Consider the following 25,946-nt stretch of genomic DNA (forward strand, 5'->3'; position numbering starts at 1 on the left):
ACTGTCTGTCACTCTCACTCACATTCACAGAGTCACATCTGTGTGTGAAGCGAAGACTCTGAGGTAATGGACATAACAGCTCAGTGAGAGGAGAGCAGCTGGATATCAACTAGTTTTTCTCCCTGAATGATTCCATTACTTTGCCCAATGTCACAGATCGGAAAGTTAAACTGAGGGTATGTGCTAATATGCATCTACTGGTATAGTGTGGCCATCTTTGAATGCATCAGCGTTATTTTCTGAAACTCTTTAGGGACTATTGTGATGAGTCCAAAGACCAAATATGGAGTCAATCTGACTTTTAGTCTATGAGAATAATATTTTATTATTATTATTATTATTATTATTGTTGTTTTACGCATTAGCGTTACATAGTCAAAAAAGTGAATTGTTAATAGTTTCCTTATTTTGTCAATGCCAAACTTAACATTGTTCATCAAGGTAATGTCTTTGATGACCCTAAAAAGTTTCAAGTTAGGCCATTGTGAAGTAGATTTACAAAGGATTTAAATGAACACGTAAAATCCTCAGCCATCTCTTAACCAATCCCTTGGCTTTTCTCAAACTAAGTTAAGAGATGTGCCATGGGCCTACTAACTACTAACTCATTTGGTGTTATTTGGATTTCATTATTGGGTTCATGAGAATACGTTTTCAAAGGTTTTCCCAAATTTCCAAGATGGGGGCAAATTTGTTCAGCATGAGGAAAGACACCTACATACAAAGTTTCAAATCCCTGGGTCAAATGGGGAAGCGGATATGAGGATTTAAGTGAGACTGCTTATAACAGTGCCACCTATACGCCAATCGGCACCAGCCTCTAGTTTCTGTGTGTCAAATTAGAAAAAAAGTTACCAATCTCTGCTTGAGTTATTTGGCCAAGTCAAGGAACATTTAAAATAATAAGAATTCAGACAATACAATAGGTTTCACCCCTAACTAAATAAAAACACAACTATAATAACGAGAGGGAGAGAGAAATAATTTACAATGGAGAATGTGAAATATCTGTGATTTTGTATAAGTCTAATTTTAATAGCCAATAGCTAGGTTTCCATCCAATTGGCGACAGATTTGCATACGAATATTCTAAAATCTGGATTTTCCCAGCAGAGATGTGTTTCCATCAAATTGACTTGTTGCGAATAAAAAGCTGTGCGTGGTGATGTAGTGCACATAAAACTCACTTTTGCGGTTAAATTCCAATGTGCCAAAAAAAAAAATGCAAGTAAATGGGTTTCCATCGCATTTTCAACTCTACCGATTGTTTTGTCACAAAAAAAAATTTAATAGCGAATGTGCCCACTCTGGTCTTTGCATGTGTGCTCTAGCCAACAGCTAGCAGATACAGTCTGGGTAGGCTACATTATCAGATTCCTATTATGGATAAAAATTTGGGATAATTTTTATTTATCGAACAGCAGCCAAGCATCGATCATCATGTCACCAGAATAAGGCCCTTGATATTTATTGGAAAGCAGCATCAAGCTCATCACCGTGCACTTTCACCAAACTGTGAAGTTCATAACTTATTTCATCTGTAGCCTAATAAACTGCATGCTTTCCCGAGTCATAGTGGGAAGACCACACAACATCATCCCGTGACTCCCAAGTTTACTTCGATATGATGGTTATCATATCAATCTTTGCACATAAAGGCATTTTCACCACCATTTCTCACATAATTAATTTTACTGACACAAAAAGATCCAACCTTGTCTAGCATGTTTTGTTTTGTCAACATTAGGGAAGTTTACAGACAAATTTACTGTTCCATCAGGCCTGTCGTGACATGTTCTATCCGACATGTACTTTACTCGCATAAAAAAGTTGGATGGAAACCTGGTTAATGCTTATCAAAAGCAGCTATTGTTGTGGGGTTTGGAGAGATTTAGATCAATCAAAATCAGTGATTCGGTTATGGTCTTACTCTGGTTTCCTAGGTGACAGAGCTGAAGAGCCTGGCCAATCACGTGGTGGTGGGGAATGTGTCGTGTGAGACCAAGGACCTGTTTGCTGCTCTACCCCAGACAGTGGCCGTGGACATCAATGACCTGGGGACCATCAAACTGAGTTTGGAGGTCACCTGGAAGTGAGTGGCCCAACGTGGCTTCTGCTTTGAAGTGGAGACCAAATCAGTGGGATATAGAGGGTGTATAGAGAGAGGAACTGTGTGTGTGTGCATATATTTGTGTGTGGGTCTAGTATTAAGTTTCTGTGCCCTTTTTATTACTCTGTCAGCCCCTTCGACAAGGATGACCAAGCCTCGACCACAAGCACGGTCAACAAACCCCCCACGGTGAACAAACGCTTCTCCACCTACAACCAGAGTCCTCCTGATACCCCCTCCCTACGGGAACAGGCCTTCTATGTGAGTACCCTAAACCTCTAACTCTGTCCCGTAATCAGTGTCCTCTTTCGTAATATGGCCCATAATCCACAGAATAATTAACTGTAATCTGGGTTCTAAAGTGGGAGCAATTTGGTCGCATATGCAACAAAATATTTTGCTGTGTGACCTGGAGTTTTATTTTGTGAGCACCAGTGCGACTAAAAGAAAATCCAAAAAGCAATAATAATGCATAACAATATTTAGCCACAACACTTTTCTCTACACTGCTCCAACAAGAAAGGCTGCCTCCCGCTGCTGCTTGCTTCCAGTTCCCGGGCCACACACACGAAGCCCTGCCCCCTGTCACTCAAGCAGGCAGCATACAGTAACTCCATGCTGTTTATTCTCTCTCTCTCTCAATTCATGCACACAACATATTCTTCCAAAACAAGAATGAGCCACAGAGTTTCCAAAGCCGGAGGCGCAACATTCTGAGACTTCCGGGAACGCTTGCAAAACAGACCAAGCAGACCAGGCCGGGGTTTGGAGTTTGAGAAGTCAATGAGAAAAGTGAAATATTCTTCCTTGGTTGATAGTTTTCTCGAGCCAATGTCTTAAGTAGTTGAACATGTTATTACTCCAACCTCGTGAAAGTGACAAACTGACACATTTTCATTTTTGCCAAAAACAACTTTATATCGATTTGACGGCCTGCACATGCACAGTTCGGCGCGAGACAACCGTTAGACACGATTTGACGTGTTTCTGTGCATTAGTATAGCTAGCCAACATCGGCATGACATCGCTGCAAGTGTGATCGGGGATTTCTATTGGAGAAGCAGATTCTGCCCATCTTCATACTGTACTTCTTTGACGAGGCTGCTTTCCACATTGGTTCTAAATATGAATCCATGTTTTCTCTATTATACTATCAGTTTGTGGAACTTGCTCTCTGCAAAACGTGAGTTAGTTAGTCTAAGGACGCTGGCATGTACCTAAAATAATGCTAATGTTAATAGCGAACTAGCTAGCTGGCTAGCTATGCACTAGCTAAGGCAAAATAAATGTTAGCTCTAATACAGGTTGCTACCAGTGGTGGTGTAGATCAGCATGTTGTTTGTGCAACGGCATGTTCTGAATCAGGTAGCCTATTCTAAAATCTTTGTCTATGCAACATCTATTCAACTGTGATTAGAGTCCCCTGGGAAACACTGACCAACACTACCCTGTCATAACTACTACTACTTGTTGTCATGCCAAACAACACCAACCATATAATTAGAATAATCATTCTATTTCTATGATTGCAACAGTTTGCCCAAGTGTTTTGATCTACAGGTATATCGCAAGTGAAATTGCAATATTTGGTTGAAAAATCACAATTAGATGTTTTGCCCATATCGTGCAGCCCTACTAACAACCTGGTAACTTTAACAGTACAGTGCCTTCAGAAAGTATGCATACCCCTTGACATACTCCACATTTTGTTGTGCCTGAATTCAAAATGGGTTAAATATTTTTTTTCTCATCCATCTACACACAATACCCCATAATGACAAAGTGAAAACATGTTTGTAGAAATGCTTGCAAATGTATTGAAAATGAAATACAGAATTAGCTAATTTACATAAGTATTCACGCCCCTGAATCAATACATGTTAGAATCACCTTTGGTAGCGATTGCAGTTGTGAGTCTTTCTGGATAAGTCCCTAAGAGCTTTGCACACCTGGATTGTACAATATTTGCCCATTTATTATTTTGTCAAATTGGTTGTTGTTCATTGCTAGACAACCATTTTCAAGTCCTGCCATAGATTTTCAAGCAGATTTAAGTCAAAACTGTTACTCGGCTACTCAGGAACATTCACTGTCTTCTTGGTAAGCAACTTTAGTGTAGATTTGGCCTTGTGTTTTAGGTTATTGTCCTGCTGAAAGGTGCATTTGTTTCCCAGTATCTGGTGGAAAGCAGACTGAACCTGGTTTTCCTCTAGTATTTTGCCTGTGCTTAGCTCCATTCCATGTATTATTTATCCTGATAAACTCCCCAGTCCTTAACGATTACAAGCATACTCAAAACATGATGCAGCCACCACTGTGTTTGAAAATATGGAGAGTGGTACTCAGTAATGTGTTGGATTGGATTTTCCCCAAACATAACACTTTGTATTCAGGACAAAAAGTTAATTGCTTTGCCACATGTTTTTGGAGTATTACTTTAGTGCCTTGTTGCAAACAGGATATATGTTTTGGAATATTTTTATTCTGTACAGGCTTCCTTCTTTTCACTCTTTTAATTAGGTTAGTATTGTGGAGTAACTACAATGTTGTTGATCCATCCTCAGTTTTCTCCTATCGCAGCCATTAAACTCTGTAACTGTTTTAAAGTTACCATTGGCTTCATCGTGAAATCCCTGAGCGGTTTCCTTCCTCTCCGGCAACTGAGTTAGGAAGGACGCCTGTATCTTTGTAGTGACTGGGTGTATTGATGCACCACCCAAAGTGTAATTAATAACTTCCCCATGCTCAAAGGGATATTCAATGTCTGTTTTTTTTAACCCATTTACCAATAGGTACCCTTCTTTGCGAGGCATTTGAAAACCTTTCTGGTCTTTGTGGTTGAATCTGTGTTTGAAATTCACTACTCGACTGTGGGACCATACAGATAATTGTATGTGTGGGGTACAGAGATAAGGTAGTCATAAAAAAATAATGTTAAACACTATTAATACACACAGAGTGATGAGTCCATGCAACTTATTATGTGACTTGTTAAGCAAATGTTTACTCCTGAACTTATTTAGGCTTGCCATAACAAAGGGGTTGTATACTTATTGACTCAAGACATTTCAGCTTTTCATTTGTTATTAATTTGTAAAAATGCATAATTACTCGGATATTGTGTGTAGGCCAGTGACCAAAAATCTCAATGTAATCAATTTTAAATTCAGGCTGTAACACAACAAAATGTGGAAAAAGACAAGGGGCACTGTTTATGCAAACATTTGGTGGCACAGAAATAAAGGAAAGGTGATATCTTCTTCAAGAGATATGCTTCAAAAGTAAGTAGGTTTGATATATCTCAATCAATTTAAAAAATACTTTTTCTGGTGCTCCTAAACTTTGTGGTGCTACTAATTTAGAAAAGTTAGGAGCACCAGTGCTACCAATGATTTTTTATTTATTTAGAGCCCTGGCTGTAATAGAGAAATGGTTCTAGAATGAATCTGAATGATAGCCCAATCCAGGACATGTTCTGTTCTCTGTAACACAGCATGTTTTCTGTCAGCAGGCTGTTGCTGTGCTGTTAACATGCAGCAGTCGAACAGAGGAGTTTTTTATTTATTTTTTTACACGTCCGCTGGGTTACAAAGCTAACAGGATGTATTGGTCTGTTTTGTCAGTGGGCAAGCTAAATACTTCCAGCACCTATTTGTCTTCCTTCAGTGACTTGATTGAGTTAGAAGAAAGAGCTGCCACGTTGCAGTGCAGTGGAGTGTTTAGTCTAGCTGTGATGTGTAGTAGAGGTGGCCCACTAGTGGACCTTTCTCACGGTCCTCTCCTACTTTACCTGGTGGTGTGAAGACTGCTCCGAGGAGCCTGTCGAGGAGCATGATGCCCCCCAAACAGCGCTGGTCCCTGCTGGATGTGTTTCGTGACACACTGGCTGAGAGACTGTCTCAGAGCTGTTCCTGCAGCGACGTCTCCTCAGTCCACCTGGCCTCTGCTAACATGCAGACTGACGTAAGTGCTGCTAGCCACTACAGAGAAAACCCACTAGATCCCCTCTAGTCTCTAGTTAGCCCTGTGTAGCTCAGTTGGTAGAGCATGGTGCTTGCAACGCCAGGGTTGTGGGTTCGATTCCCACGGGGGGCCAGTATGAAAATGTATGCGCTCACTAACTGTAAGTCGCTCTGGATAAGAGCGTCTGCTAAATGACTAAAATGTAGTTACATTTGTGGTAGAGCATGGTAGTAGAACCTCCGTAGAAGAACTCTAGTAGAGATCTTTATAGATTGTTGTGCTGTCATGTAGATCCTCTGTAATATTGGCCACTGTAGAATCTGTGTTCATAGTCAGCTGTTGTGTCCCTTCTCTTTGGATCTTAAAAGAGTCTTTAGTAGTCTTCGCTGCTACTCTCCATATGAAGCCTGTATTTGTTGTTATTGTTCCAGAGAGGTAAGCCTGGATGCCCAGTGAAGCAGAGGCCTGATAAATGAGAAGTTAATTAAAGGGAGCAGGGAGTCTGTTTGCTTTCTTGGCCAGAGGCCAGGCTGCTCTGCTCTGGTTTATAATAGAGGCCTGGCTGGCATGGGCTCACAGGGGCCCTCGGCTCTCTTTCCCTCTGTCTGACTCTCAATTATCATACTGTATGTTAGCTGGATAAGTCCCATCTTCAAAATGTGATGGTTTAGTCTCCATTTGACTTTGTCATTCTTGTGCTCTTCCTCCCTCCCTCTTTCTCGTTCTCTCTCTCTCGCGCTCTCTCTCTTTCTCTCTCTCTCTATCTCACTCTCTCTAGAACATGCTGAGGAGGCAGGAAGAGATGGAGAATGGCACAGCCTGGTCTAACTCCTCTGAGTCATCAGATGACTCATCCAGCCCTCAACTCTCCCTGGGGCTGCGTCACGCCAACAAGAACCTGGTCCAGCCAGAGGTCAAGGCAGCCACACCCTCCATTGAAATCTCCTTTGCCCTCCGAGACACTGCCACCTCCACCCCTACCCGCTCAGCCAAACCGGAGGATGTGCAGGAGGAGACGCAGAAGGAGGAGTCAGACACTGGAGCAGCGGGGAAACAGGCGGTGCCTAACGGTCACGCCCGCTACTCACGCTCACTCAGCCATATCAGTGAGAACAGTGCCGATGGTGTACTGACGGACAGGTCAACCAGCGAATTTGTGGAGCCCTCTGAGGTCACCTCCCTGCAGTCTGGGATCTCTATAAATGATATTGAGATGGGGATGCCTGCCAGGGCAGAGTCTGCCCTTATTCCAGGAGAGACTGTGGTGGTCAGGGACACCTCTAAGCTACCTGCCCCAGCTACTGTGACCATGGAGGAGAGCAGGCCGGAGAGCAGGTATTCTGCAGTGTCTATAGAGTCGGACACTGGGTTAGAGGTTGTTTCAGGGGCTGTTTCAGAAGTAGAGCCAGAACTCCAGAGCTCTGCACCCACTAGGACTGATGCTATGTCTCAGCAAGGTGCCTCTCTGAATCCCAGGCCAGACTCACAAGCACGGACCCAGAGCACAGAGGGCATATCATACAGTGTCCACAGGGCAGTGGTGGTGGAGGAGGCCAAGACGCCTGGGGCTGTAGTAGAGCCCAGGCCAACAGAGGGTGAGAAGCAGCAGGCTGTGGACAGTGGAGTTGAGGAAGCCCTGAGTGCAGTCATCTCCTCTCTGGATGACTACAGGGGACAGTTTCCTGAGTTACAGGTCCTGGAGCAGGAGTTACAACTACTGGAGGAGACATTAACAGTGAGTTACAGCTGTGTGTGTGTGTGTGTGTGTGTGTGTGTGTGTGTGTGTGTGTGTGTGTGTGTGTGTGTGTGTGTGTTTGCACCTCACAATGGAAATGGCCACTTCATAAGAGTGAGGGGGGCATTAGTGGGGGCTGAGTAGATTTCAGCATCCCAGAATACCACAGTTCCCTGTGGGACTGCGATCAGGGTGCGGAACTTCCTGCCCCTCAGCTCAGTCTGAATATTTCCATCCCACAATGCTGCAGCAGGAGATGTGTGTACTGTCGCTGGGCGGCCGTCTGCCTGCTACACGTACGCACACCCAGCCCCTTCCCAGCTGAGACACAGATACACATCAGAGCTCGCTCTGAGCCAAACCCACTGACAAGGCGATAGGAAACAGAAAGATTATGCTTTTCTATTATTCTTCATTTCATCATGTCATAATTTTAGGACACACTGTTTTATTCCCAGACACTTTCCTCAGATTATCCATTTCCAAATAGGGGGTGTATTCTCACAATCAGGACTTACAGTGCCTTCAGAACGTATTCATACCCCTTGACTTATTCCACATTTTGATGTGTTACAGCCTGAATTAAAAATGGATTAAATATGTTTTTTTTCTCACCCATCTACTCACAATACCTCAAAATGACAGTGAAAACATGTTTTTAGATAATTTGTGCAACGTTATTGAGAAATAAATACAGAAATATCTTATTTATATTAGTATTCAAACCCATTTTCAATGACACTCCAAATTCAGCTCAGGTGCATCCAATTTCCTTTTGATCATCCTTGAGATGTCACTAAAATGGAGTCCACCTGTGGCCAATTCAGTTGTTTGGACATGATTTAGAAAGAAACACACCTGTCTATATAAGGTCCCACAGTTGACAGTGCATGTCAGAGCAGAAACTATACCATGAAGGCCAAGGAACTGTCCGTAGATATCCGAGATAGAATTGTGATGAGGCATATATCTGGGGAATGGTATAAAACAATTTCTAGAGTGTTGAACGTTTCCAAGAGCACAGTGGTCTCCATCATTTGGAAATGGAAAAAATATGGAAATACCCAGACTGCCTAGAGCTGGCCATCCGACCAAACTGAGCAACCGGGCAAGAAGGACCTTGGTCAGGGAGGTGACCAAGAACTCAGTGACCACTCTGACAGAACTACAGAGTACCTTGGCTGAGATGGGAGAACCTACCAGAAGGACAACAGTCTCCACAGCGCTTCACCAATCTGGGCTTTAGTGGCCAGACGGATGCCACGCCTGAGAAAAATGCACATGAAGGCACGCCTGGAGTTTGCAAAAAGACACGTGAAAGACAGAGCATAAGGCAAAGGTTTATGTGGTCTGATGAGACCAACATTTTACTCTTTGGCCTGAATGCAAAGCGCTATTTCTGGAGAAAACCAGGCACAGCTCATCACCCATCTAACACCATCCCTACGTGAAGCATGGTGGTGGCAGGATCATGCTATGGGGATGCTTTTCAGCGGCAGGGACTGGGAGACTGGTAAGGATAGAGGGAACAATTAATGGAGCCAAGTTCAGGCAAATCCTTGTTGAGAACCTTTCAGAGTGCAAACGACCTTGGACTGGGGCAAAGATCTACGTTCCAACAGGACAATGACCCCAAGCATAGAGCATACAATGCTGGAATGGCTTCAGAAAAAGAATGTGAAAGTCCTTGAGTGGGCTAGCCAAAGCCCAGATTTGAACCCCATTGAACATTTATGGAAAGACTTGAAGATTGCTGTTCACCACAGCTCCACATCTAACTTAACAGAGCTTGAGAACATCTGCAAGGAAGAATGGGAGAAAATCCCCAAATCCAGATGTGCAAAACTGATAGACATACCAAAGACGACTCAAACTGTACTCAAAGCTGTAATCGCTGCCAAAGGTGCTTCTACAAAGTATTGACTCAGCGGTGTCAATACTTATGTAAATTAGATTTCTGTATTTCATTTTCAATAAATGTGCAACACAGCAAAATGTGGAATAAGTCAAGGGGTATGAATACTTTCTTAAGGCACTGTATATGGCATTAAAGTGGATTGGTGAAAAATAAAAGGTTTTGTCAGTATGTTTGAGTACATGTGTGCATGTCTCTCTATAACAAGTGTGTTCTAAAGGGCCGCACCTGCAGTCGTTCGTCCAGTGTCCAGAGTCTGACGGTGGAGACGGCCCTGGGCAGCTTTGACTTTCTCAACACCTCAGACCTGGAGGATGAAGAGGAGGAGAACGGGGAGAAGAGGAGTGTGACGGACAGGTCAGGTTCCATAAAATGGCTTCCCTCCCTAAATTCCATCACAGTTATACAGATTACAAGTTTTGTTCGTAAAGGAGATAGTTTTATTTCCCTGTGGTCACTTACTGCCATCTAGTGAAGAGATCCCACAACACAGCTTTAAATATGCTGGATGTGAGTGATGATGAGAGAAGGTCATTGGTATTCTGAATGATAATGCCTTCACCTGGTCTAAATGTGACGTGACATTTTTAAAAACATTTTAGTCATTTTAGCAGACGCTCTTATCCAGAGCGACTTACAGGTGCAATCAGGGTTAAGTGCCTTGCTCAAGGGCACATCGACAGATTTTTCACCTAGTCGACTCAGGGATTAGAACCAGCAACCTTTCGGTTACTGGCACAACGCTCTTAACCACTAAGCTACCTGCCGCTACCTGTAGTGACAAGCCATGGCTCTCTGGGGTACCACTCTTTGGCAACAACTTTCCTGATGTTCTCAGCGTTTCCCCTAGGATTTTATTCAGCAGCAGTGGCAAAGTTAGTGGTGGTGGGGGGGGGGTACTCGCGTGTCCCCTGTCCCCTGTCGTGTCCCCTGTAGCTCAGTTGGTAGAGCATGGCGCTTGCAATGCCAGGGTTGTGGGTTCGTTTCCCACGGGGGGCCAGTATGAAAATGTATGCACTCACAAACTGTAAGTCGCTCTGGATAAGAGCGTCTGCTAAATGACTAAAACGTAAATGTAATGTAAATGTGTCTAAAGGCACTGTCACGACCAAGAGGCCCATTTTGCTATTTAAAGCTATGGGGCAGATTTATTTTGTTGCAGTTTTAAAGCTAGATTCCTGCAATTCTACAAATTTTGTCATAGGGCTGAGAGAAAATGTTTTAAAGCAAATTTCCTGCAATTCTACACATTTTGCCATGGATTATGCTGTGTTCTGATGCTATCTGAGTGACTCAAACATTATAACAAAATAAATGGGGGCCCATGACATTTTGGGAATTTTAGATTTTCCCTTTTTTATTTTGGTGTTAGTTCTCAAAGATGATCTCATTTATAAAATATATAGCTCTATTGTCTTTTCTACATACTTTATATCTGGTTTTAGCCATTTAAAGTAACACAAACATCTTACCATCCCGAAAATTAATTTCAACAATAAGTAAATGTATACTGTTTATTTATTTATATTTATTTATTATACTGTGCCTTCAGAAAGTATTTGCACCCCTTGACTTGTTCCATATTTTGTTGTTACAAGGTGGGATTAAAATGATTTAATTGTGTTCTTTTTTTAAATGATCTACACAAAATACTAATGTCAAAGTGGAAAATATCTGTAAAGAAAAAGACAATTAATAAAATAAATATAAAACATATCTTGATTAGATAAGTGTTCAACCCCCTGAGTCAATGCATGTTAGTCACCTTTGGCAGTGATTTACAGCTGTGAGTCTTTCTGGGTAAGTCTCTAACAGATTTCCACACCAGGATTGTACAATACTTGCACATTATTATTTTCAAAAATTCTTCAAGCTCTGTCAAGTTGGTTGTTGGTTGTTGATCATTGCTAGCTAGCAATTTCCAAGTCTTGCCATAGATTTTCAAGTCAAAACTGTAACTAGGCCACTCAGAAACATTCAATGTCATCTTGGTAAACAACTCCAGTGTATATTTTACCTTGTGTTTTAGGTTTTTGTCCTGCTGAAAGGTGAATTTGTCTCCCAGTTTGTGTTGGAAAGCAGACTGATTTTGTCTGTGCTGATTAATATTCCATTTGATTTGTATCCAAAAAAACTCCCTAGTCCATGCCAATGACAAGCATACCCATAACATGATGCAGCCACCACCATGCTTAAAAATATGAAGAGTGGTAATGGGTAATGTGTTGTTGGATTTCCCTCAAATCATAACGCTTTGTATTCTGGACAAAGTTTTTTCTATTTTTATTCTGTACAGGCTTCCTTCTTTTCATTCTGTCATTTAGGTTAGTATTGTGGAGTAACTACAATGTTGTTGATCCAACCTCAGTTTTCTCCTGTCACAGCCATTAAACTCTGTAACTGTTTTTAAAGTCGCCATTGGCCTCATGGTGAAATCCCTGAGTGGTTTCCTACCTCTCCGGCAACTGAGTTAGAAAGGATGCCTGTGTCTTTGTAGTGACTGGGTGTTTTGATATACCATCCAAAGTGTAATTAATAACTTCACCATGCTCAAAGGGATATTCAATGTCTGCTTTTTTTTAAACCATTTACCAATAGGTGCCCTTCTTTGCGAGGCATTTGAAAACCTTTCTGGTCTTTGTGGTTGAATCTGTGTTTGAAATTCACAGCTCGACTGAGGGACCTTACAGATAATTGTGTGGGGTACAGGGATGAAGTAGTAATTCAAAATTCATGTGAAACATGCATATTATTTGGTGACTTGTTAAGCACATTTCTACTCCTGAACTTAGGCTTGCCAAAACACTTATTGTCTCAAGACATTACAGCTTTTCGTTTTTAATTAATTTGTAAACATTTCAAAAAATATAATTCCACGTTGACATTATGGGATATAGTGTGTAGGCCAGTGACACAAAATCTCTATTTAATCCATTTAAAATTCAGGCTGTAACTCAACAAGATGTGGAAAAAGTCAAGGGGTGTGAATACTTTCTGAAGGCACTGTATGTATGTACAGTATGTATGTATGTGTACGTACATACAGTGGGGAGAACAAGTATTTGATACACTGCCGATTTTGCAGATTTTCCTACTTACAAAGCATGTAGAGGTCTGTAATTTTTATCATAGGTACACTTCAACTGTGAGAGACGGAATCTAAAACAAAAATCCAGAAAATCACATTGTATGATTTTTAAGTAATTAATTTGCATTTTATTGCATGACATAAGTATTTGATCACCTACCAACCAGTAAGAATTCCGGCTCTCACAGACCTGTTAGTTTTTCTTTAAGAAGCCCTCCTGTTCTCCACTCATTACCTGTATTAACTGCACCTGTTTGAACTCGTTACCTGTATAAAAGACACCTGTCCACACACTCAATCAAACGGACTCCAACCTCTCCACAATGGCCAAGACCAGAGAGCTGTGTAAGGACATCAGGGATAAAATTGTAGACCTGCACAAGGCTGGGATGGGCTACAGGACAATAGGCAAGCAGCTTGGTGAGAAGGCCACAACTGTTGGCGCAATTATTAGAAAATTGAAGAAGTTCAAGATGACGGTCAATCACCCTCGGTCTGGGGCTCCATGCAAGATCTCACCTTGTGGGGCATCAATGATCATGAGGAAGGTGAGGGATCAGCCCAGAACTACACGGCAGGACCTGGTCAATGACCTGAAGAGAGCTGGGACCACAGTCTCAAAGAAAACCATTAGTAACACACTACGCCGTCATGGATTAAAATCCTGCAGCGCACGCAAGGTCCCCCTGCTCAAGACAGCGCATGTCCAGGCCCGTCTGAAGTTTGCCAATGACCATCTGGATGATCCAGAAGAGGAATGGGAGAAGCTCATGTGGTCTGATGAGACAAAAATAGAGCTTTTTGGTCTAAACTCCACTCGCAGTGTTTGGAGGAAGAAGAAGGATGAGTACAACCCCAATAACACCATCCCAACCGTGAAGCATGGAGGTGGAAACATCATTCTTTGGGGATGCTTTTCTGCAAAGGGGACAGGACGACTGCACCGTATTGAGGGGAGGATGGATGGGGCCATGTATCGTGAGATCTTGGCCAACAACCTCCTTCCCTCAGTAAGAGCATTGAAGATGGGTCGTGGCTGGGTCTTCCAGCATGACAACGACCCGAAACACACAGCCAGGGCAACTAAGGCGTGGCTCTGTAAGAAGCAGCTCAAGGTCCTGGAGTGGCCTAGCCAGTCTCCAGACCTGAACCCAATAGAAAATCTTTGGAGGGAGCTGAAAGTCCGTATTGCCCAGCAACAGCCCCGAAACCTGAAGGATCTGGAGAAGGTCTGTATAGAGGAGTGGGCCAAAATCCCTGCTGCAGTGTGTGCAAACCTGGTCAAGACCTACAGGAAACGTATGATCTCTGTAATTGCAAACAAATGTTTCTGTACCAAATATTAAGTTCTGCTTTTCTGATGTATCAAATACTTATGTCATGCAATAAAATGTTAATTAATTACTTAAAAATCATACAATGTGATTTTCTGGATTTCTGTTTTAGATTCCGTCTCTCACAGTTGAAGTGTACCTATGATAAAAATTACAGACCTCTACATGCTTTGTAAGTAGGAAAACCTGCAAAATCAGCAGTGTATCAAATACTTGTTTTCCCCACTGTACATACTGAGCAAAAATATAAACCCAACATGTAAAGTTTCATGAGCTGAAATAAAAGATCACAAAAATTTTCCATATGCACAAATAGCTTATTTCTCTCAAATGTTGTGCATAAATTTGTTTAAATCCCTGTTAGTGAGCATTCGTCCTTTGCCAAGATAATCCATCCACCTGATAGGTGTGGCATATCAACAAGCTGATTAAACAGCATGATCATTACACAGGTGCACCTTGTGCTGAGGACAATAAAAGGCCACTCTGTCACACAACACAATGCCGCAGATGTCTCAAGTTTTAAGGTTTGCGTGCAATTGGCATGCTAACTGCAGGAATGTTATTTATTTATCATATTTTTTGGAGTGGCGGCAACGAATTAGCAGTGGTGGCTAAATAAATATAAGGGAAAACTGGTGCTCATATGGAAGAGGAAGCGAGACATCCCACTCATTTTTTTCTGGTTCAATGAAAGCCATGGCAAGCGGTACTGTAGCGTTAATTGAAATGCATTCCTGGTGAGATAGTCACCTGGAATGCATTTCAATTAACAGGTGTGTCTTCTTAAAAGTCAATTTGTGGAATTTCTTTCCTTCTTAATGCGTTTGAGACAATCAGTTGTGTTGTGACAATATAGGGGAGGTATACAGAAGATAGCCCTATTTGGTAAAAGACCAAGTCCATATTATGGCAAGAACAGCTCAAATAAGCAAAGAGAAACGACAGTCCATCATTACTTTAACACATGAAGGTCAGTCAATACGGAACATTTCAAGAACTTTTAACGTTTCTTCAAGTGCAGTCGCAAAATCCATCAAGCGCTATGATGAAACTGGCTCTCATGAGGACCGCCACAGGAATGGAAGACCCAGAGTTACCTCTGATGCAGAGGATAAGTTCATTAAAGTTACCAGCCTCAGAAATTGCAGCCCAAATAAATGCTTAATGGAGTTCAAGTAACAGACACATCACAACATCAACTGTTCAGAGGAGACTGTGTGAATCATGCCTTGATGGTCGAATTGCTGCAAAGAAACCACTACTAAAGGACACCAATAAAAGAAGAGACTTGCTAGGGCCAAGAAACACGAGCAATAGACATTAGACCGGTGGAAATGTGTCCTTTGGCCTGAAGTCCCAATATGAGATTTTTGGTTCCAACCGCTGTGGCTTTGTGAGACGCGGTGTCTCCGCGGATGATCTCTGCATGTGTATTTCCCACCGTAAAGCATGGAGGAGGAGGTGTTATGGTGTGGGGGTGCTTTGCGGGTGACACTGTCTGTGATTTATTTAGATTTCAAGGCACACTTAACCAGCATGGCTACCACAGCATTCTGCAGTGATACGCCATCCCATCTGGTTTAGGCTTAGTGGGACTATCATTTGTTTTTCAACAGGACAATGACCCAACACACCTCCAGGCTGTGTAAGGGCTATTTTACCAAGAAGGAGAGTGATGGAGTGCTGCATCAGATGACCTGGCCTCCACAATCCCCCGACCTCAACCCAATTGAGATGGTTTGGGATGAGTCGGACCGCAGAGTGAAGGAAAAGCAGCCAACAAGTGCTCAGCATATGTGGAAACTCCTTCAAGACTGTTGGAATAGCATTCCAGGTGAAGCTGGTTGAGAGAATGCCAAGCGTCTGCAAAGCTGTCATCAAGGCAAAGGGTGGCTATTTGAAGAACCTTAAATATATATTATATATTTTGATTTGTTTAACACTTTTTTGGTTACTACATGATTCCATATGTGTTATTTCATAGTTTTGATGTCTTCACCACTATTCTACAATGTAGAAAATAGTAAAAATAAAGAAAAACCTTGGAATGAGGCGGTGTCCAAACCTTTGACTGGTACTGTATGTATGTATGTATGTATGTACAGTTGAAGTCGGAGGTTTACATACACCTTAGCCAAATACATTTAAACTCAGTTTTTCACAATTCCTGACATTTAATCCTAGTAAAAATTCCCTGTCTTCGGGTCAGTTAGGATCACCACTTTATTTTAAGAATGTGAAATGTCAGAATAATAGTAGAGAATTATTTATTTCAGCTTTTATTACTTTCATCACATTCCAGGTGGGTCAGAAGTTTACATACACTCAATTAGTATTTGGTAGCATTGCCTTTAAATTGTTTAACTTGGTTCAAACGTTTCGGGTAGCCTTCCACAAGCTTCCCACAATAAGTTGGGTGAATTTTGGCCCATTCCTCTTGATAGAGCTTGTGTAACTGAGTCAGGTTTGTAGGCCTCCTTGCTCGCACACGCTTTTTCAGTTCTGCCCACAAATGTTCTATAGGATTGACGTCAGGGCTTTGTGATGGCCACTCCAATACCTTGACTTTGTTGTCCTTGAGCCATTTTGCCACAACTTTGGAAGTATGCTTGGGGTCATTGTCCATTTGGAAGACCCATTTGCGACCAAGCTTTAACTTCCTGACTGATGTCTTGAGATGTTGCTTCAATATATCCACATCATTTTCCTTCCTCATGATGCCATCTATTTTGTGAAGTGCACCAGTCCCTCCTGCAGCAAAGCACCCCCATAGCATGATGCTGCCACCCCCATGCTTCACGGTTGGGATGGTGTTCTTCAGCTTGCAAGCGTTCCCCTTTTTCCTCCAAACATAACGATGGTCATTATGGCCAAGCAGTTCTATTTTTGTTTCATCAGACCAGAAGACATTTCTCCAAAAAGTACGATCTTTGTCCCCATGTGCAGTTGCAAACCGTAGTCTGGCTTTTTTATGGCGGTTTTGGAGCAGTAGCTTCTTCCTTGCTGAGCGGCCTTTCAGGTTATGTCGATATAGGACTCGTTTTACTGTGGATATAGATACTTTTGTACCTGTTTCCTCCAGCATCTTCACAAGGTCTTTTACTGTTGTTCTGGGATTGATATGCACTTTTCGCACCAAAGTACGTTAATCTCTAGGAGACAGAACTCGTCTCCTTCCTGAGCGGTATGACGGCTGCATGGTCCCATGGTGTTTATACTTGGGTACTATTTTTTGTACAGATGAACGTGGTACCTTCAGGCGTTTGGAAATTGCTCCTAAGGATGAACCAGACTTGTGGAGCTCTACAATTTTTCTTCTGAGGGCTGATTTCTTTTGATTTTCCCATGATGTCAAGCAAAGAGGCACTGAGTTTGAAGGTATTTGCCTACCCGGCGCGTAGGGCAGCTGAATCGAGTACACCTACCACCAACAGCGCAAGATGAATAAAAAAATTAGGAACGCAAGGCTTTATCATTGGGTGTTTTACATAAATGTTTTTTGATCGACTAGGAATGCCTTGGACCGGTTGGTGACCACTGATCTATGCATACTCACTTTACCCCTACCTACATGTACATATTACCTCAACTACCTTGACTAACCCGTACCCCTGCACATTGACCCTGTACCAGTACCCCTTGTACAGTATATAGCCTTGTTATTCTTATTTTATTTAGTTACTATTTTTATTTTAGTTTATTTAGCAAATTTGTCTTACTTTTTTTTTAACTACATTGTTGGTTAAGGACCTGTTGTATTCGGCACATGTGACAAATACAATTTGATTTGATTTGAAGTCAATGAACTAAGTAGACTAGACCCAGCTGCTATTGCATTGGTGTTTATGGGAGACACACCCAGTTAAGTAGACCGGAAGTTACCTTTTTTTTCAATGGTAAATGGCCTGAGTGACCTATCTTAATTTTTTCCACCCTCTTTGCTCATACTGTACCTGTACTCCTGTGTGGATGTTGTGTTTAGTGAGCGCCACAGTGCCCCCGGCAGGCCGTCAGAGGAGAGTGCAGAGGGAGATGAAGATCGTGAGAAGAGATGCTGGGAGTCCACCTCCTCTGGACCTGTGAGCACTGGCTGCCAGGCTCTAGACCACGCCCTACTGGTTCATCTGAAGAATTGCAGCGCCCAACTTCTGGTGAGGATCATGATTTACTCCATCATGATTTACTCCATATATGAGTAACAAAACACTATTCCCACCACTGCAAAACACACCATGGTCTCACTGGGCACACTACGGCATTTCAACGTGGATAATTGGGTAATATTTGGTGGAGACGTTGATCAATGACATTACAACTTACAGTATATTCACCCACTCAAAAAGACAGCCAAAGGTTAGTTGAATTTCTAATGTGTTATCACTATGCTTTCAACCATCTAAAAGCACAACAAAATGTATATGGATGTTTTTTCAGATTTGATTTAGTTGTCACTCAAATGTCTATCACTGGCTTTCAACCATTTTAAAAGCACAGCAAAGTTCAAATGGGAATACAATGTCAGATATTTTGTTTATTTATACAACAGACTAATGTGATCACTGTGCTTCATCTAATAGCACAACCAAATGACCTGGCTGGGCCCAGTTTCCCGATAGCGATGGAATTTAAAGGCTTACGAGTGTTTTAACAATGCATTGCTCCTACAACGGCCGAAGATGTAACATGTTTCCCAAAACACAACGCAGAGACAATGCTCACTATGTGCGCCGTTGAGGCATGCATGTGTTCATACTGGTAGGATCGAAAAGAAAAGCAGCGCTGCTCTTGGATCAGCTTTCCATTGAAACGTTACTTTAACATTCAAATTATTCCAAAATACTGACAACGGATCAACTTCTAGAGAGATATTATCACCTATGGCTGCAAATATTGAGGCGCACATCATTGCGCCCATTACACATAAAATATATTGAGTAACAAATTACAGACCGTAGCCAATATGATTTGAAATATATAGACATGTAGCTTATAGGCCTACTGCATTTAACTTTTAATGTAGTCCTCTCGGTTTTCATTTGAAGCATAATTTTATCCTCTGTAACAATTGCAAAAACATTGTCAACTTTAGTCTATTTGTAGTCAACTTTGTTTTGAAGTTATCAGTGGTCACAGAGAGACAGATAAACATACTGATTCTGTGTATACCGGAGATCTTCTGTATATAAAGTGATGCGGAAGGGACACACTTAGTTGTTTTACGAGTGGTCTGAGGCAGTCGGTAAATAACAAGCGTTTTCAAGTGCAACTTTAGTAACGATGGTTTTGGGAAACAGCTCAGAGATTTAACGATGCTCCTACTGAATTTAGCCTTAAGATGCTTTTGTGAAACCGGGCCCTGGATTGCAGATTAATTACATTAAAAGTACATGGTGCAAGTGATCAATGCCGTTCGAGATGATTAAAAGTACATGGTGCAAGTGATCAATGCTGTTCGAGATGCTGCATAGATTATTACAACAATTGTGAAGACATACAATTATCTGTAAGGTCCCTCAGTCAAGCAGTGAATTTCAAACACATATTCAACCACAAAATGCAGGGAGGTTGTCCAATGCCTGACAAAGAAGGGCACCTATTTGTAATTTTAAAAAAGCAGACATTGAATATCCCTTTGAGCATGGTGGAGTTATTAATTACACATTGGATGGTGTAATTAATAAGGGGAAGGAAACCGCTCAGGGATTTCACCACTTTAAAACATGAAACAGTTGAATGGCTGTGATAGGAGAAAACTGAGGCTGGATCAACAACATTGTAGTTACTCCACAATACTAACTTAAATGACAGAGTGAAAAGAAGGAAGCCTGTACAGAATATACAGTGAGGGAAAAAAGTATTTGATCCCCTGCTGATTTTGTACGTTTGCCCACTGACAAAGAAATTATCAGTTTATAATTTTAATGGTAGGTTTATTTGAACAGTGAGAGAAAAAAATCCAGAAAAACGCATGTCAAAAATGTTAGAAATTGATTTGCATTTTAATGAGGGAAATAAGTATTTGACCCCTCTGCAAAACATGACTTGGTACTTGGTGGCAAAACCCTTGTTGGCAATCAGAGGTCAGACGTTTCTTATAGTTGGCCACCAGGTTTGCACACATCTCAGGAGGGATTTTGTCCCACTCCTCTTTGCAGATCTTCTCCAAGTCATTAAGGTTTCGAGGCTGACGTTTGGCAACTCGAACCTTCAGCTCCCTCCACAGATTTTCTATGGGATTAAGGTCTGGAGACTGGCTAGGCCACTCCAGGACCTTAATGTGCTTCTTCTTGAGCCACTCCTTTGTTGCCTTGGCCGTGTGTTTTGGGTCATTGTAATGCTGGAATACCCATCCACGACCCATTTTCAATACCCTGGCTGAGGGAAGGAGGTTCTCACCCAAGATTTGACGGTACATGGCCCCGTCCATCGTCCCTTTGATGCGGTGAAGTTGTCCTGTCCCCTTAGCAGAAAAACACCCCCAAAGCATAATGTTTCCACCTCCATGTTTGACGGCGGGAATGGTGTTCTTGGGGTCATAGGCAGCATTCCTCCTCCTCCAAACACGGCGAGTTGAGTTGATGCCAAAGAGCTCGATTTTGGTCTCATCTGACCACAACACTTTCACCCAGTTCTCCTCTGAATCATTCAGATGTTCATTGGCAAACTTCAGACGGGCCTGTATATGTGCTTTCTTGAGCAGGGGGACCTTGCGGGCGCTGCAGGATTTCAGTCCTTCACGGCGTAGTGTGTTACCAATTGTTTTCTTGGTGACTATGGTCCCAGCTGCCTTGAGATCATTGACAAGATCCTCCCGTGTAGTTCTGGGCTGATTCCTCACCGTTCTCAGGATCATTGCAGCTCCACAAGGTGAGATCTTGCATGGAGCCCCAGGCCGAGGGAGATTGACAGTTATTTTGTGTTTCTTCCATTTGCGAATAATCGCACCAACTGTTGTCACCTTCTCACCAAGCTGCTTGGCGATGGTCTTGTAGCCCATTCCAGCCTTGTGTAGGTCTACAATCTTGTCCCTGACATCCTTGGAGAGCTCTTTGGTCTTGGCCATGGTGGAGAGTTTGGAATCTGATTGATTGATTGCTTCTGTGGACAGGTGTCTTTTATACAAGTAACAAGCTGAGATTAGGAGCACTCCCTTTAAGAGTGTGCTCCTAATCTCAGCTCGTTACCTGTATAAAAGACACCTGGGAGCCAGAAATCTTTCTGATTGAGAGGGGGTCAAATACTTATTTCCCTCATTAAAATGCAAATCAATTTATAACATTTTTGACATGCGTTTTTCTGGATTTTTTTGTTGTTATTCTGTCTCTCGCTGTTCAAATACACCTACCATTAAAATTATAGACTGATAATTTCTTTGTCGGTGGGCAAACGTACAAAATCAGCAGGGGATCAAATACTTTTTTCCCTCACTGTACATATTCCAAAACATGCATCCTTTTGCAAATTAAGGCACTAACGTAAATATGCAAAAATGTGGCAAAGAAATTAACTTTGGGGCAAACACAACACATCACAGTACCACTCTTCATATTTTTAAGCATGGTGGTGGCTGAATCATGCTATGGCTATGCTTGTCATTGGCAAGGACTAGGGAGTTTTTTTAAATAAAAATAAATGGAATAGAGCTAAGCACAGGCAAAATCCTAGAGGAAAACCTGGTTCAGTTTGCTTTCCAACAGACACTGTGAGACAGGACAATAACATAAAACACAAGGCCAAATATACACAAGTTTCTTACCAAGACGACATTGAATGTCCTAGTTACAGTTTTGACTTACACTACTGGTCAAAAGTTTTAGAACACCTACTCATTCAAGGGTTTTTCTTAATTTTTTACGATTTTCTACATTGTAGAATAATAGTGAAGACAAAACAACCTCTGTACGCTTATGTAGATATTCCATAAAAAATCAGCAGTTTCCAGCTACAATAGCCATTTACAACATTAATAATGTCTACACTGTATTTCTGATCAATTTGATGTTATTTTAATGGACAAAAAAATTGCTTTTCTTTTCGAAAATAAGGACATTTCTAAGTGACCCCAAACTTTTGAACGGTAGTGTATGTTGGATTCACATCTCCATCTCAACCAAAAATCTAAGTTATAGAATCAAATCAAATCAAATTGTATTTGTCACGTGCGCCGAATACAACAGATGTAGACCTTACCGTGAAATGCTTACTTACAAGCCCTTAACCAACAATGCAGTTCAAGAAATGGCTAAGAAAATATTTACAAAATAAACTAAAGCAATGTAAATAGTCTGGGTGGCCATTTCATTTATTGTTCAGCAGTCTTATGGCTTGGGGGTAGAAGCTGTTAAGGAGCCTTTTGGACCTAGACTTGGAGCGCCGGTACCGCTTGCCATGCAGTAGCAGAGAGAAAAGTCTATGACTTGGGTGACTGGAGTCTTTGACAGTTTTTTGGGAATGCTGAGCTGCAGTCAATGAACAGCATTCTCACATAGGTGTTCCTTTTGTCCAGGTGGGAAAGGGCAGTGTGGAGTGCGATTTGAGATTGCGCCATCTGTGGATCTGTTGGGGCGTTATGCAAATTGGAGTGGGTCTAGGGTTTCCGGTATGATGGTGTTGATGTGAGCCATGACCAGCCTTTCTAAGCACTTCATGGCTACCGACGTGAGTGCTACGGGGTGGTAGTCATTTAGGCAGGTTACCTTCGCTTTCTTGGGCACAGGGACTATGGTGGTCTGCTTGAATAGGACTAATTCAAATCAAACTTTAAATTCACTTTAAATAAAGTTTGATTTTGATGTAGTCATATTCTTTAACTTACATTTTTGGTTGAGATGGAGTAGTGAATCCAATTTATCCTATTTTAATTTGTAGACAAACTGGAATTAAATCATAGACTAAATATCATTACATTTTAAAATCAACCAGAGCTTGAAACCCTAGGACTATTGTATTGTCTATTTTTAGTAAAATTCTGGGTTGAATTAAAACAATTGCTATTGATGACTTTGCTAATGCTATATAGGCCTAAATAGCATAATTGATGATTGATAGGTAAAGTATGGTCCCATTTCATTTGCTCTGTTAAACCTACCCTTTTGGAATGACTGATACCCTTTGGAATTACTTAGATAAAATCTATTTCATTTTTTAAGTTGATCTCTCATCAATCATTATCACGATAGCATATTGGTAATAGTAAGTGACAAATAACCAAGCATTGCTTGATTAAAACCTTGGATGGGAGACCAAAGGGTAGCTGTCGATAGATCAATTATCCAGTAGGAGGTATATAACATTTTTCTGATAATGGATATAACGTTGAAAATCTGACATTGTTTTAAAGGTACAAATTCAACTGTTTTTATTCAAGGATTGTCTATGTTGAAATTTGGTTACCATGATGACATAATCCTGTGGTTGAAATTTCACCCTCAAAACACAATTTACGTTGATTACTTTTTTCAAATCCAATGTATTTATCACGTAGATTCACGTCGCAATACATTGACAAATTACATCAACTACGTTGATTTAACCAGTTTGCGCTCAATGGTGTCCTCTTATGTATGACACTCTAAACCAAATTAGTTTAAGAATTAAAATCTCATACATAGGTGCGTTTGTGTTGAGCTGCCAAAATTATTGATAAGCAGAGCAACAGCTCCCAGTTCTAATGTAATAATGATATTTAAAAATGTGGCATCTGTGGTCTCACCAAATGTTCTGAATTGCTGTATCAATTTTGGCTATGTGATGCCTGTGACACCTAATGGTTTATGCTGTGTGCTGTGCAGAGGCTGGGGACCTTTGGGCCTCTGCGCTGTGGGGAGATGTATGCTCTGGACCGCCTGCTCAGGGAGGCCCGAGTCCTCGAGCTTATCAGACACGTTGCCAAGGAGACCCCTGGAGGAGCCACTCAGCCAGATGAGGGTGAGTTCATTACAACTGAGAGGAGGACAATAAAACAGCATATTCATTTACTCACTGACAAATCTAAGGATATAATAAAGGTTAACTACTGTAATTGTAGATGATTAAATTACTATCATCTCTAACTTGTTTTCTTTTCCGTCTGTCTTCCTTCTTCTGCCTCTCTCCTGGAGTAGTGGTTCCCCAGTTAGAACAGTGCCAAGGGGCAACATTGCTATGGCAGCAGTGTACAGACAATGGCAGTGTGTACAGCACCTCCACAGAGGCTTTCATCACAACACTGGCTGCTGCTTACACCAACAGACTGCCCGAGAGAGGAGCCAGCCTGGCAGACACAGGTGTGATACTGTTGTTGTGTCACTATCATGTATAATAACACATTTCACTGCACCTATCCAGTGTATGTGACAATAAAACACACACACACACACATATATATATATATATATATATATATATATATATATATATATATATATACAGTGGGGGAAAAAGTATTTAGTCAGCCACCAATTGTGCAAGTTCTCCCACTTAAAAAAGATGAGAGAGGCCTGTAATTTTCATCATAGGTACATGTCAATTATGACAGACAAAATGAGAAAAAAAATCCAGAAAATCACATTGTAGGATTTTTAATGAATTTATTTGCAAATTATGGTGGAAAATAAGTATTTGGTCAATAACAAAAGTTTCTCAATACTTTGTTATATACCCTTTGTTGGCAATGACACAGGTCAAACGTTTTCTGTAAGTGTTCACAAGGTTTTCACACACTGTTGCTGGTATTTTGGCCCATTCCTCCATGCAGATCTCCTCTAGAGCAGTGATGTTTTGGGGCTGTCGCTGGGCAACACGGACTTTCAACTCCCTCCAAAGATTTTCTATGGGGTTGAGATGTGGAGACTGGCTAGGCCACTCCAGGACCTTGATATGCTTATTACGGAGCCACTCCTTCGTTGCCGGGCGGTGTGTTTGGGATCATTGTCATGCTGAAAGACCCAGCCACGTTTCATCTTCAATGCCCTTGCTGATGGAAGGAGGTTTTCACTCAAAATCTCACGATACATGGCCCCATTCATTCTTTCCTTTACACGATCAGTCGTCCTGGTCCCTTTGCAGAAAAACAGCCCCAAAGCATGATGTTTCCAGCCCCATGCTTCACAGTAGGTATGGTGTTCGTTGGATGCAACTCAGCATTCTTTGTCCTCCAAACACGACGAGTTGAGTTTTTACCAAAAAGTTATATTTTGGTTTCATCTGACCATATGACATTCTCCCAATCCTCTTCTGGATCATCCAAATGCACTCTAGCAAACTTCAGACGGGCCTGGACATGTACTGGCTTAAGCAGGGGGACACATCTTGCAATGCATGATTTGAGTCCCTAGCGGCATAGTGTGTTACTGATGGTAGGCTTTGTTACTTTGGTCCCAGCTCTCTACAGGTCATTCACTAGGTCCCCCGTGTGGTTCTGGGATTTTTGCTCACCGGTCCTGTGATCATTTTGACCCCACGGGGTGAGATCTTGCGTGGAGCCCCAGATCGAGGGAGATTATCAGTGGTCTTGTATGTCTTCCATTTCCTAATAATTGCTCCCACAGTTGATTTATTCAAACCAAGCTGCTTACCTATTGCAGATTCAGTCTTCCCAGCCTGGTGCAGGTCTACAATTTTGTTTCTGGTGTCCTTTGACAGCTCTTTGGTCTTGGCCATAGTGGAGTTTGGAGTGTGACTGTTTGAGGTTGTGGACAGGTGTCTTTTATACTGATAACAAGTTCAAACAGGTGCCATTAATACAGGTAACGAGTGGAGGACAGAGGAGCCTCTTAAAGAAGAAGTTACAGGTCTGTGAGAGCCAGAAATCTTGCTTG

At 41.7% G+C, this 25,946-nt stretch overlaps 1 protein-coding gene across 3 annotated transcripts in view; it reads left to right on the forward strand.

Annotated features, from left to right (window-relative positions):
* The window catches only part of LOC121531870 (rho family-interacting cell polarization regulator 1), a 137,555-nt gene that overhangs the window by 103,640 nt on the left and 7,969 nt on the right, over nt 1–25,946 (forward strand). For 2 of the 3 annotated variants that reach the window (XM_041837393.2, XM_041837394.2), the window contains exons 11-18: nt 1,944–2,092; nt 2,242–2,371; nt 5,915–6,073; nt 6,852–7,808; nt 9,944–10,080; nt 18,131–18,299; nt 23,940–24,075; nt 24,252–24,413. In XM_041837393.2, coding sequence (XP_041693327.1) covers nt 1,944–2,092; nt 2,242–2,371; nt 5,915–6,073; nt 6,852–7,808; nt 9,944–10,080; nt 18,131–18,299; nt 23,940–24,075; nt 24,252–24,413 — 1,999 coding nt within the window. The remainder of the gene's footprint in view (nt 1–1,943; nt 2,093–2,241; nt 2,372–5,914; nt 6,074–6,851; nt 7,809–9,943; nt 10,081–18,130; nt 18,300–23,939; nt 24,076–24,251; nt 24,414–25,946) is intronic. The other variant, XM_041837395.2, reaches the window with a different exon arrangement.

Source organism: Coregonus clupeaformis, chromosome 19, assembly GCF_020615455.1.
Source record: "Coregonus clupeaformis isolate EN_2021a chromosome 19, ASM2061545v1, whole genome shotgun sequence".
Taxonomy (NCBI): Eukaryota; Metazoa; Chordata; class Actinopteri; order Salmoniformes; family Salmonidae; genus Coregonus; species Coregonus clupeaformis.